General features: G+C 44.9%; 1 protein-coding gene across 1 annotated transcript in view; it reads right to left on the minus strand.

The window, feature by feature from the left end:
* Nucleotides 1-217: 217 nt before the first annotated feature.
* LOC120051993 (rho guanine nucleotide exchange factor 28-like) overlaps nucleotides 218-12931 on the minus strand; it is a 67857-nt gene continuing 55143 nt past the window's right edge. The window contains exons 8-23 of the mRNA XM_038998875.1: nucleotides 12694-12834; nucleotides 12287-12537; nucleotides 12030-12155; nucleotides 11666-11783; nucleotides 11192-11452; nucleotides 10851-10927; nucleotides 8136-8314; nucleotides 7673-7761; nucleotides 7194-7385; nucleotides 6930-7058; nucleotides 6560-6693; nucleotides 6126-6173; nucleotides 5796-5948; nucleotides 2608-2859; nucleotides 1163-1601; nucleotides 218-414 (exon numbers count right to left, since the gene is read on the minus strand). Coding sequence (XP_038854803.1) covers nucleotides 218-414; nucleotides 1163-1601; nucleotides 2608-2859; nucleotides 5796-5948; nucleotides 6126-6173; nucleotides 6560-6693; nucleotides 6930-7058; nucleotides 7194-7385; nucleotides 7673-7761; nucleotides 8136-8314; nucleotides 10851-10927; nucleotides 11192-11452; nucleotides 11666-11783; nucleotides 12030-12155; nucleotides 12287-12537; nucleotides 12694-12834 — 2786 coding nt within the window. The remainder of the gene's footprint in view (nucleotides 415-1162; nucleotides 1602-2607; nucleotides 2860-5795; nucleotides 5949-6125; nucleotides 6174-6559; nucleotides 6694-6929; nucleotides 7059-7193; nucleotides 7386-7672; nucleotides 7762-8135; nucleotides 8315-10850; nucleotides 10928-11191; nucleotides 11453-11665; nucleotides 11784-12029; nucleotides 12156-12286; nucleotides 12538-12693; nucleotides 12835-12931) is intronic.

The raw sequence follows: 12931 nt of genomic DNA on the forward strand, positions 1-12931 counted from the left end.
TACAATACAGCTAAAAATGTAATGCTTTTTTGTTTCGTCGCTTCCGGACCTCACAAACTCAAACCCTAGTTACGGCCCTGCATTCCCATTTTTTTGTAAAAAACATTTACACGCACACACGCACACAAAGGCAGAGAGGGGGTACATTGATAGATGTACATAAGGCAGTTGGCCACTGCACACTTCTCTTCCATCACTCTATCAGTCTTGTCATTCTTCAGAGGTACACAATGTTCTCCTCTCCCCCATCCTCCCTGTTCTTTCCATTCAAAGAGAAGCAGGCCTGTGGGGTGAGCAGAGGAGTGAAGGATGCCGAGGCGGGGAAGTTCTCCTCGTACAGACCCAGGCTTGTGACCCCTGACCCCAATGAACCCAACAACCCCAGGGTCAGCCTGTCCCGAGGAGGGCTGAAATCTAACAGAAGAAAACAAGGAACATTATCGACCGATCCCAAATCAACCTCTTGCCCCTCCCCATATGCATTTGGGTGGATCAGAATGGACAAAATATTTGTAAGAAACATGTCATTGTACCTAGCATATCACAGAACAAGGTGGGGTAACTGTTACCACATTGCTTAAACTAGGGGTTCTCAAACCTTTTCTGTCCGGGGACTCCTTTATGTGATAGAAAATTCATCAGGGACATAATCAGAACACAACTCGAGTGAGATAAAAAATAGCAAACAAGGAGTTCTACTATGACTTTGGCAGTGCACGGCCCGATGAACCAAGTATTGGGCCCCGGAAGGAACATTTTAGGCCCATCTCTTAACATCGGAGAGAAAAAAATTCAAGCACATTTCTTGCAATTCTACCCATTTATCATGGGACAGAGATATTTTTTGTTGTTGCAGTTTTAAAGCTAATATCCTGCAATTCTACACATTTCGCCATGAGGCAGAGAGAAAACTTAGCAGTTTTAAAGCTTAAATTACAGTGCATTTATGGTGTACTGTGGTTACACCAATATCCCTGTGAGCCTCCCAGGCCCTTGTTGCCCAGGGTTAAGAACATCAATTATAGATTAATAATATTACATTGTATAACATTCTTTAAACGTATTCCACGTGTCCCTTGGCCAGAATTAATTTAATATGTTGTTTTTAGTAATGTTCATCAAATAAATGATGACAATAAATAAAAATATCTGTCCGCAGTACCCGCAGACCCCACTTTGAGAACCCCTGGCTTAAAATCCTCTGAGATCCACACAAATCTGCTGTCTATGACAGCATCATACTCACTGTTGTTGTTGGGCCCCTCATGTCCTGTGGTGAACCTGCTCCTAAAGGGGTTGTTTGGGGAGCTTCCTGACTGGAGGTGGCTGTGCTGGGGGTGAGCATAGTGTTGGTGTGTCAGTGATTCTGTGGATGGTTTACTGTGGGCCTGGCTGAGCAGAGTGTTGAGGCTGTTATAGAGGCTGGGCCTGAGGCTCAGGTTGGGGCTATGGATGGGGCTGTGATTGGGGCTGTCCTGGCTCTTTCTCAGGCCAGAGTGGAGGCTCTGGTGCTGGTTGTGGTGGAGACGATTCTGTTGGAGGGAATGGAGAAGAGCAGCCTCGTTGCCGTCCAGGCTGCCTGACCGACTGTGGTTGGACACCTGAGGGGAGAGGAGGGGGAGAGGGTGGGGAGAAGAAAGTTGTTTTAAATCTCAGCAGAGCACACTCACAAACACAGACACACACAATCCTACCAACCTTACACATTCGTTCATATTTCCCATTTTTCTCTCTGTCACACTTATTCACTCACTCCTTCCCTTTCTCTGTCTCAACCCCCACCCCCCCTTTCCCTCCTTGTACCTTCCCCACCCACCTAATCTTGTTCACCACACACTTCCACCCAACCCTCGGAAGGTCTGGTGGATCAATGTGTCAATCCTGACCTTTGTTAACCCAAAGAAAGAATGGAAAAAAGTCCCAGTCCAATAGAAAAAGTCCTGATCCATTGCCATTGATTATACCAGAAGCTACAAATTAGTAATGAAACTTCAAGCTCTTCCTTTGTGGGTGTATATATCCAAACAGCATGCAGAACATCAAGGTGTCAAAAGCATGGTTTCAAAAGCTAGCTAGGGAGACCCTCCCTCCTCTGATTGTTTGTCGGACGGTCACGTTGTCGCCGACTGCTAAGTCACTGAATGTATCCTTGTGTTTCCTGCCCCCATTGAAAACGACTGGTGACTGGTAGTTTGGTTGCTAGAGGTCTGTCCTGGTACTATCGGGCCATAATCAACCACCTTCCTCCAAACCTTCCCCCGAACTTCACGTCTGATGCAACAAGGAGATTTCAGCTGTTTGAGTCCATTTAGTCATTTTTATTAGGATAATTTGTTTTCCCCCACAAGAATGACACACATTGACCACACAGATTTCGATGTATAGCCAGCAAGGCATCTACATTAAGTTAGCTAACTACTGTTTAGCAACTCAAATTTAGGGGAATGCTTTTACTGTCACACACACATGTTTTCTGATTCAGAGCCACGACTTTCAGGTTTAGATATTAGTATTATTTAAAAAATGTACTCCCACATAGGCCAGATTTGAGTCATTGTTCTTCCAGGCTTATCTGCACCAATTAGCCTTGGGAAGGTTACCACCCACCTGGTCCAGGTCCAGCAATATCATAATAGGCAGGGAGCTCTGGCGGTTGTGTCTCCAGCTCTGGAGCAGCCTGTGCTCAGCTTCCACCCTGTCCCTGTCCCTCTCCATGCTCCTCTGACCCTCCCTCAGCCTCTCTAGGTTCTGCTGGTACTCCAACAGCTGCTGCTCCAGCTCTTCCCGCTCGTGGCGCAGCCTCTCAGCCTCCAGGTGGCACTGTCGCTCACGCTGCTCCAACAGACTCACCTGCTCCCCCTATATGCAGAAGAATAGTATTGGCATCAGAGAGATGGGATGATAGCAAGTTAATAAAGGCTTAAAATGAACATAATGTGCTATGACACTCTTATGTCACCCTATGTCATTCTTACAGTACCTGTCAAAAGTTTGGACACACCCACTCATTCAAGGGCTTTTCTTTATTTTTACTATGTTCAACATTGTAGAATAATAGTGAAGACATTAAAACTATGAAAAAACACATATGGAACGATGTAGCAACCAAACAAGTGTTAAACAAATCTAAATATATTTTATATTTGAGATTCTTCAAAGTAGCCACCCTTTGCCTTGATGACAGCTTTGCACACTCTTGGCATTCTCTCAACCAGCTTCCCCTGGAATGCTTTTCCAACAGTTTTGAAGGAGTTCCCACATATGCTGAGCAATTGTTGGCTGCTTTTCCTTCACTCTGCGGTCCAACTCATCCCAAACCATCTCAATTGGGTTGAGGTTGGGTGATTGTGGTGGTCATATCATCTGATGCAGCACTCCATCACTCTCAATCTTGGTCAAATAGCCCTTACACAGCCTGGAGGTGTGTTGGGTCATTGTCCTGTTGAAAAACAAATGATAGTCCCCCTAAGCACAAAGCAGATGGGAAGGCGTATCGCTGCAGAATGCTGTGGTAGCCATGCTGGTTAAGTGTGCCTTGAGTTCTAAATAAATCCCAGACAGTGTCACCAGCCAAGCATCCCTACACCATCACACCTCCTCCTCCATGCTTCACAGTGGGAACCACAAATGCAGAGATCATCCGTTCACCTAGTCAGCTGTCCCCCGGCTATATCATTGTGCTACCCTACAGAGTGCTGTTAAGGCTACTGACGTGAATATATTCAGTATAGTTTTATCTAAGAAGGACAACTTTTTAAATGTTTTACAATTGACATTTTTTATGAAATTCACTGAGGAGGATGGTCCTCCCCTTCCTCCTCTGAGGAGCCTCAACTGGTTCCATCCTGTTATTGCTTTCCACCCTGTTAAAATAATAATTTGACAATACCATCAAATGTTTTGCATTTTTTGGCAACTTGTAGAGATAGAAGAGGTCAACTAAACATGTAAAAATGTTGATCAAGTTCTATTGTTATTCACTCTTATTTGAAAAAGAATAGGCTGCAAACAAATCGCTGGTTCTGATAATAACGTATGTCTCACTCAATAAGCATCCCCACACCATCACACCACCTCCTCCATGCTTCACAGTGGGAACCACACATGCGGAGATCATACGTTCACCTACTCTGCATCTCACAAAGACACGGCGGTTGGAACCAAAAATCTCCAATTTCGACTCATCAGACCAAAGGACAGATTTCCACCAGTCTAATGTCCATTGCTCATGTTTCTTGGCACAAGCAAGTCTCTTCTTCTTATTGGTGTCCTTTAGTAGTGGTTTATTTGCAGCAATTCAACCTTGAAGGCCTGATTCACGCAGTCTCCTCTTGACAGTTGATGTTGAGATGTGTCTGTTACTTGAACTCTGTGAAGCATTTATTTGGGCTGCATTTCTGAGGCTGGTAACTCTAATACACTTAACCTCAGCAGCAGAGATAACTCTGGGTCTTCCTTTCCTGTGGCGGCCCTCAAGGGAGCCAGTTTCATCATAGCGCTTGATGGTTTTTGCGAATACACTTGAAGAATCTTTAAAATTTCTTAAAATTTCCCGCATTGACTGACCTGACTGACTGACCTAAAGTAATGATGGACTGTCATTTATTTTTGCTTATTTGAGCTGTTCTTGCCATAATAAGGACTTGGTATTTTACCAAATAGGGCTATCTTCTCCATACCCACCCCTACCTTGTCACAACAGAACTGATTGCCTCAAACGCATTAAGAAGGAAAGAAATTCTACAAATGACCTTTCAACAGTGCACACCTATTAATTGAATTGTATTCCAGGTGACTACCTCATGAAGCTGGTTGAGAGAATGCCAAGAATGTGCAAATCTGTCATCAAGACAAAGGGTGGCTACTTTGAAGAATCCCAAATATTTGTTTACTTTTTTGTTTACTACATCGTTCCATATGTGTTATTTCATAATTTTGATGTCTTCATTATTATTCTATTATGTAGAAAATAGTAAAAATAGAGAAAAACCCTGGAATGAGAAGGTGTGTTCAAACTTTTGACTGGTACTGTATATCAGCGTTATGAGGGGTGTCAGGTTTTGGCCAGGACTATTCAGGTTTTGGTCACTAGATGCCCCCATTGCGCCTTTTTGAACCTTTTGTTTTTCCCTTGTTCTAGTTATTGTTTTCACCTGTGCCTCATTTTCTTGTAGGTATTTAAACCCTTAGTGTTCCTCAGTTCTTTGCACTGTGTTTGTATGTTAGCACCCAGCCCCAGCCATGCTGTGACCATTGGTGTCTCTAGTTGGATTTTCCTGAGGTACTCTGGTTTTGTTCTTGTTAATTTTTGATTATTCTTTTGAGGTTTGTTTTTTCCCTGCTGTTCTTACCACTTTGTGGATTTTCTTTGTTACTTGGAGGATATTCATTTTTTCCTCTTGGCTTTACTTTTGACGTTGTGGATTTTTATTTTTGCCTGAAGATCTTTTTCCTTTATTAAACCACCGTCTCTAGTACTGCTGTGTCTGCCTCATCTTCTGGGTTCTGCCGACTAATAGTGACTGTTTCTCACACCGGGTCCTGACAAGGGGCTTATGTAGTGTTCTCTTTGACCCTAAATCTCCTATCAGATTGTGCTTTGACAGTACTATGTCACCCTATGTAATTCTAAAGTCAGTGTTCTGACAAGATTATGTATTTTGAGTGCTTACCTGTTGTCTCTCCCTGGCCAGACACTCTCTCTCCCAGCGCTGCTGGTCCTGTCTCAGCCTCCCCTGTAGCTTCTGAATCCCCTCCACCTCCTCTCTCCTCCTTTCCACACTCATCCTCTCTACCTCCTCCTTTTTCTTCTCAGCACTCCGCTGTTTCTCCTGCTCCTGGGCCCCATTGCCATGGAGACAGGAGGGGGTGTGTGGGAGCGGGTGCTCTAGCTCCAGTAGGAGGAGCTTTTGAACCTCATAGCAGCTGTCCTGGATGGTCACAGCTGCCTGCACACACCAATACATGGTATTTACAAACAGACCCTTTGGTGTAGGCGGATCTGAATTGATCAAAATAGGTTTAAGTAATTTGGTGATGGCTATAAGTAGCCTTCCAGGCTAAGGGATGCTACTGCCAGGTGGTTGTTTGGGCACTAGGGTTAAAGAGAGTGTGACGTTTCTCACCTGCAGACTGTAGAGCAGCTGGGTCAGGCTCTGGACACTCTCTGCCACCTGCAGGATAAAATATGCCATTACAAGAGGACAGAGACATAACTATGAAATCTGTTGGGAGTCCTTCGCCACACGAACACACACACACACACACACACACACACACACACACACACGTTATGTTCTATCCTCGTGGTGACCTAAAATTAACTTCCATTCAAAATCATATTTTCCTTAACCTCTAACACTAACCCTTACCCCTGACCTTAACCCGTAACACTAACCTAAACCCTAACCCTTACCCTAATTGTAAACCTAACCCCAAAGCTAAAAATAGCCTTTGTCCTTATGGGGACATGAGGAATGTCCCCAAGAGGGAGAATTTTTCTTGTTTGACATTTTGGGATTTTAGCTCCCCACAAGGACCCACACCTATCCACACACACCTTCATTGGTGTTCCATTGGTGTCTCTTCTCCTCAGCTCGGTTATAGAGTGCCACAAGATGGTGTCTGGCCCTGCCCACTCGCCATCCGACAACAGAGAGGCCGAGCTCCTTCTGAGCGTGCTCAGATAGTCCACTACAGGAAGAGGACACCAAAAACAGTCCATTTAAAGAAACAGTTCATGATTATAGTACAATTGAACACTTTTGACATTCTTTCTATTTTGGGGTAAACTATTCCTTTAATGTGTGGTTGTGTGTCTCATACTCACTCTCTGTAGGCGATTCCTGGGTGATTCCATAGTCGTTGGGGGTCGTGGTTAGGGTTAGAGTTAGGGGGTTATTAGGGTTAGTGTTAGTGTATTGACTCACACTCCGCGGGTAACTCCTGGATCCTGCAATGGCTGTTGTAACTGCAGTACTCTGGGACTCTGACAGGGGGGCTGTGGCTGGGCTCAGTGGGGGCCTCACTGGCCTGCAAGGTAGACATCAGCTTCTCCGCTACATACAAAGAGAGAGCGAGACAGAACAAGAGAGCGAGCGAGGAAAGAGAAAATAGATATCTCTCAATATACTCTCTAATATAAAAGGAGAGTGTGCAGCTGTGCATAGTGCGCCTGTGTGTGTGGTTCTCACCCTCTTTGAGTGCAGCTGTGAGTAGTGCAGTGGTCTGCGGTGGCATCTGAGCATCAGGGTCTGGTTGGACCAGTAGGTGGTGCTGTGGCAGGGGCTCTGGTGTACGAAGGGTTAACTCTGTCAGCTCGGCATACAGCTGTAGCTTCTCCTCCAGACCCCTGCAGATACGCTGGTCCTGACTTGCCAGGGTATCTGAAAGAACGATATAGATCATGGATCACACTCAGTTTAGGGGAAGTCCTGAAAATTGCAACATAATATTGGATGGTTCCTCAACCTGAAATTAGTCTATTGGCCAGGAGAAAATGTAATCTATGGTAATAAAGTCAGCTGAAGTTTGTAATGGCTATTTAAAAGAAAACCGAACAACGGACTACAGTTTCTCCTGGCCCACAGACAAAAAAAAAAACGCTACAAAGTGTTCTGAAATGGGAATGGTTAAGTCCATGATGAATGTGTAGGGATGATTGATGTCTTACCTTGGAGTTTGTAGATCTTCTGAACTCTCAGCTCAGTGTTCCGTCTGACCTCAGTCTCAACACTTCTCTCTTCCTCCTCCTCAGGACAACTAACACACAGCACAGGGGTTTAGGGACACACTCACACACTCTCACACTCTCACACACTCACACACTCACACACTCACTCTCTCACTCTCTCACTCTCTCACTCTCTCACTCTCTCACACACACACACACACACACACACACACACACACACACACACACACACACACACACACACACACACACACACACACATTCTGTTTGGCTCAGTCGGTAGAGCATAGCACTTGAAACGCCAATAGTCGTGGGTTTGATTCCCGCTGGGGCCACCATTACGTATAATGCGTGACTGTATGTCGCTTTGGATAAAAGTGTCTGCTCAATGGCTTATTATTATTATATTATCAACGCACAAACACTCACACACACTCCTCACCTCTCTACGGCCCGTCGTATGTGTCTCATCCAGGCGTTCCTCTCTTCTTTCGAGGAGGTGTGAACCTCGTACATCTCAGGCCCCACTGAGGAGGCAGAGATTAGGAACATCCCTCTCTCCTCATTGGCTACCTCTCTCACAATTAGCTTCTGCAGGGGGATGACTGGGGGCTTCTGGTCCTGGAAAGGGACAGTTTAAATAAGATAATTTTCCGGGAAAGAACACTACTGGCATCCTGTCTGACTGACGGTTCTCCCTGGCTCCCTGTTTAGTTGAATAGTTCTTAGTTTTTTCGTTCTCCTTTTTTGTTTTGTCTACTTTTCAGCCTGTTCTCTGTGAAGTACCGGAGTTCTGCAACTTTTTTTTTGGTAAACAGCTAAATGATGGGGCTGGAGAAATGTATACACTCTTAAATTCATAGATGGAACTATGGATGCAAGGACTGACCATCCATTAAATTAAAATGATAGTACCAATCCCAGTTTACCCCTTTAAATTGCTCTTATGCCATGTACAGTTCATTTGGAAAGTATTCAGACCTCTCCCCCTTTTCCACATTGTGTTACTTTACAGCCTTATTCTAAAATGGATTAAATAAATGTTTTTCCTCATCAATTTACACACAATACTCCATAATGTTTGCACTGAAACGTTTTCAAATTTATTACAAAGTAAAAACAGAAATACCTTATTTCCATAAGTATTTGCTAAGAGACTCGAAATTGAGCTCAGGTGCATCCTCTTTCCATGTATCATCTTTGAGATATTTCTACAACTTGGAGTCCACTTGTAGTAAACTATTTATTTGACATGATTTGGAATGGCACATTCGTAGATCTCCGATACAGGATTGTGTAGAGGCATAGATCTGGGGAAGGGTACCAAGACATTTATGCAGCATTGAAGGTCCCCAAGGACACAATGGCCTCCATCATTCTTAAATGGAAGAAGTTTGGAACCACCATGACTCTTCCTAGAGCTGGCTGCCCGGCCAAACTGAGCAATTGGGGGAGAAGGGCCTTTGTCATGGAGGTGACCAAGATCCCGATGGTCACTCTGACAGAGCTCCAGAGTTCCTCTATGGAGATGGGAGAACCAGAAGGACAACCATCTCTGCAGCTCTCCACCAATCAGGCCTTTATGGTAGCGTGGCCAGACGGAAGCCACTCCTCAGTAAAAGGTATAACAGCCCACTTCGAGTTTGCCAAAAGGCACCCAAAGGACTCTTAGACCATGAGAAACAAGATTCTCTGGTCTGATGAAACCAAGATTGAACTCTGTGGCCTGAATGCCAAGTATCACGTCTAGAGGAAACCTCGCACCATCCCTCCAGTGAAGCATGGTGGTGGCAGCATCATGTTGTGGGGATGTTTTTTCAGCGGCAGGGACTGGGAGATTAGTCAGGATGAGGGAAAGATGAACGGAGCAAAGTACAGAGAGATCCTTGATGAAAACCTGCTCTAGAGCGCTCAAGACCTCAGACTGGGCCGAAGGTTCATCTTCCAACAGGACAAAGACCCTATGCACATAGCCAAGACAATGCAAGAGTGGCTTCAGGACAAGTCTCTGAATGTCCTTGAGTGGTCCAGCCAGAGCCCAGACCCAATTGAACATCTATGGAGAGACCTGTAAAGGGAGTAGTACACAGCGTTGTTCCAGATCTTCAGTTTCTTGGAGATTTCTCGCACGGTATAGCCTTCATTTCTCAGAACAAGAATAGACTGACGAGTTTCAGAAGAAAGTGCTTTGTTTCTGGCTATTTTGAGCCTGTATTCGAACACACAAATGCTGATGTTCCAGATACTCAACTAGGCTGAAGAAGGCCAGTTTTATTGCTTCTTTAATCAGGACAACAATTTTCAGCTGTGCTAAAATTATTGCAAAATGTTTTTCTAATGATCAATTAGCCTTTTAAAATTATAAACTTGGATTAGCTAACACAACGAGCCATTGGAACACAGGAGTGATGGTTGCTGATAATGGGCCTCTGTACGCCTATGTAGATATTCCATTAAAAAGAATCTGCCGTTTCCAGCGAAAATAGTCATTTACAACATTAACAATGTCTACACTGTATTTCTGATCAATTTGATGTTATTTTAATCGACACATTTTTTAGTTTTTCTTTCAAAAACAAGGACATTTCTAAGTGACCCCAAACTTTTGAACGGTAATGTAAGTGTCGAGATGGTGCGTTAAATCCCTGACAAAGCCAATGTATCCCATTGAATTCAGCCATTACAGGGATGTGTTTGAAAGGTCATTACAAACATTGATGGGAAAAATCGACAGGCACAAGCAAAAGTATGAAAGCGTCGCAGGAGTAAAATGGAAGCAATCAATCCAGTGTTACAAGTGGATTTTGCACCTCTCAAACACAGGAAATAGATGGCTAAAAAAGACAGACCCTCAGGTGGGTGGGGGATGCGCAATGCTAGTTTTTGGTAGTTTCGCGAGCCAATCATGCTAGCATGCTAGCTGTCCCCATATACTTCCAGTCATTGTGCTAACACTAATGAGTTCATCTGACTCCGGGGAAGTAGGCAAAGGGCTTGATTGCCAAAATCCCGAAGCATCCCTTTAAATAATCCTTTTTGTTACTTTTTTGGGGTATTTTCTTTTCCTTTTAGGTACGTAATGTAATTGCAGATAAGGCACGAGGTAATGAAATAATGATTGGAGTGTAATGTAACGAGATTGACCAAACCGGCATACCACGGCGGCAAATATGAGTCTCTGGTCCTTCTCCTGCAGGAACACCAGGACGTCAGTCAGCAGCAGAGCCAGGGTGTCTGCAGAGAGAGTGGGTGAGGGAGAGTGTTAGAATAGACACTGTTGTGGCCTAGGTTGGTGCAGCAGTATAAGCCACTGCCTCCGGAATGCATTCCGCTGCAGCATGGGGTTCGAATTCGTCCCACTGCTATTTCAGAAACTCTCTCCTCTATCTTTCCACTTTATCTATCCTATCATATAAAAGGAGCACCATTCCTTTAAAAACAAAAAAAGAACAGAAAAAATAAATACTGTTATACACACACACACTGACCTCACCCTACCTTTCAGTCGTCCCGTAGCGGTTTTCCAGTAGACAAGTCCTTTGTGCTGCAGCGCCCTCTGTTGGTGTTTTCCTAGCAGGTCGTCCTTGCGGAACACCTCGCCGCTCTTCAGCTTGGAAAGGCTCTTGTTCTCCACGCGACTCAACACCTCCTGCAGCTCCTGGGCTTTCTCGTACTTGCTCACACTCATGTCCACTGCAGTGATGATGTCACGCACCTGAGTGAGTGCCTGCGACAGCTCAGTGTGCTCCTCACTGCCCTCTGGAGGTAGAAGGAACAAACCGCTTCAATTCAGCGGCTATTTACGATCTACACTGGCATACTTGACAACGTTTCATTGTATAGTTGTATACATAGTGCAAAGAAGAACATACTTTCTCTCTCATGCTCTCGCTCTCTCAATGTTGCTCTCTCTCTCTCTGTCTCTCTCTCTCTGTCTCTCCCTCCCTCCTTCTCCCCCTCTTTGTAACTGACCGGGTGTATAGTGCAGTATCCTCTCCAGTAGTACAGGGTACTTGGTGATGCGCTGAGTCACTAACAGGATGAACTCTGGCACCTCCCTTCTTCTGACCAGAGAGTTGTTACTCTGTTGCTGAAGAAGAGACAACAACTGGTGTGTGTTGAGTGAAAGATATCGACATTTTAAAAGAGGAGCCGTTGCCAAACAACTTTTCCGGTTAAAAACGGCCTCAGTGGCATCGGTAGTCATAAGAAAAGTGTAATAACACACACAAAATCAAGGTAAATTCATCCTGTTCAGTCCCTCCTTAAGGACATTATTGACCAAACATAAAAACCAAGTTGGACTAAAAAAAGAAAGCTTCCATCAGAAACATACTTTGACAAACACCTGGAACTTCTTGTTCTGCTGCTGCAGCTCTTTGAAGACTTTGACAGCCTCCGTGTGGTGACTACAAAACTCTCCGTACACTTGCTTCATCTTCACAGCGTTGTCTTCTGAGAACTAACAGAAATAGGGAATATGAATAGGCCTTGAGTTGTCCAGAAGTGTGTAAATGTGGTGTTTGTATGAGTGTTCACAGTGAATGTGCATGTGTGAGTAATACATCTGTTGTTGTGTGTGTGTGTGTCAACCTGTTGCAACAGTATATCCCCTATACTGTGGATGCAGTAGTTGTGTGGGTGTCCTGGCTGGGCTGAAGCGTATCGCCGCTCCTGTAGAGATCCGAAGAGATTCCTGTGGAAGAGCAGGAGAGGATCCAGACAGGGAAAGATGCGAGCCACACACTCCCAGTCCAGTTGGAGCTCATCCAGCATCCCTCGACGAAACACCTCGGACATCACCGTCAGTGTCTGGATGTGGTGCAACTCTGTCTGCATCAGCTCTACACGGGGAGAGAGAGAGACAGACATGCTTGTTCACGCACACACACACACCAACACACCGTAGATATGAGACACTGAAATGTGTTGCCATTCCTTTGTCATAGGTACATGACCCTTGTACGTACACACACTCTCACACATACACACTAACACACCGTAGATGACATCCTGACGTTTGACGGTGTGTTTGTCGTGTTTTCTGCAGAACTCAGTTGTGACGGCCAGACTCCAGGACTCCACCTCAAACCCCAACAGGTCAGCCGATAGGTCGCTGAGCAGGGGGGTGTCGACCGACTCTGATGGAGAGGGGGCAATGGTCAAATTATTAGGAAAGGCACTGCAATAGACTAGCGTCCTGTCCAGGGGTGTATTTGTGCTTTCAGCTGCCTCACA

This window comes from Salvelinus namaycush, chromosome 1 (genome assembly GCF_016432855.1).
Source record: "Salvelinus namaycush isolate Seneca chromosome 1, SaNama_1.0, whole genome shotgun sequence".
NCBI lineage: Eukaryota > Metazoa > Chordata > Actinopteri > Salmoniformes > Salmonidae > Salvelinus > Salvelinus namaycush.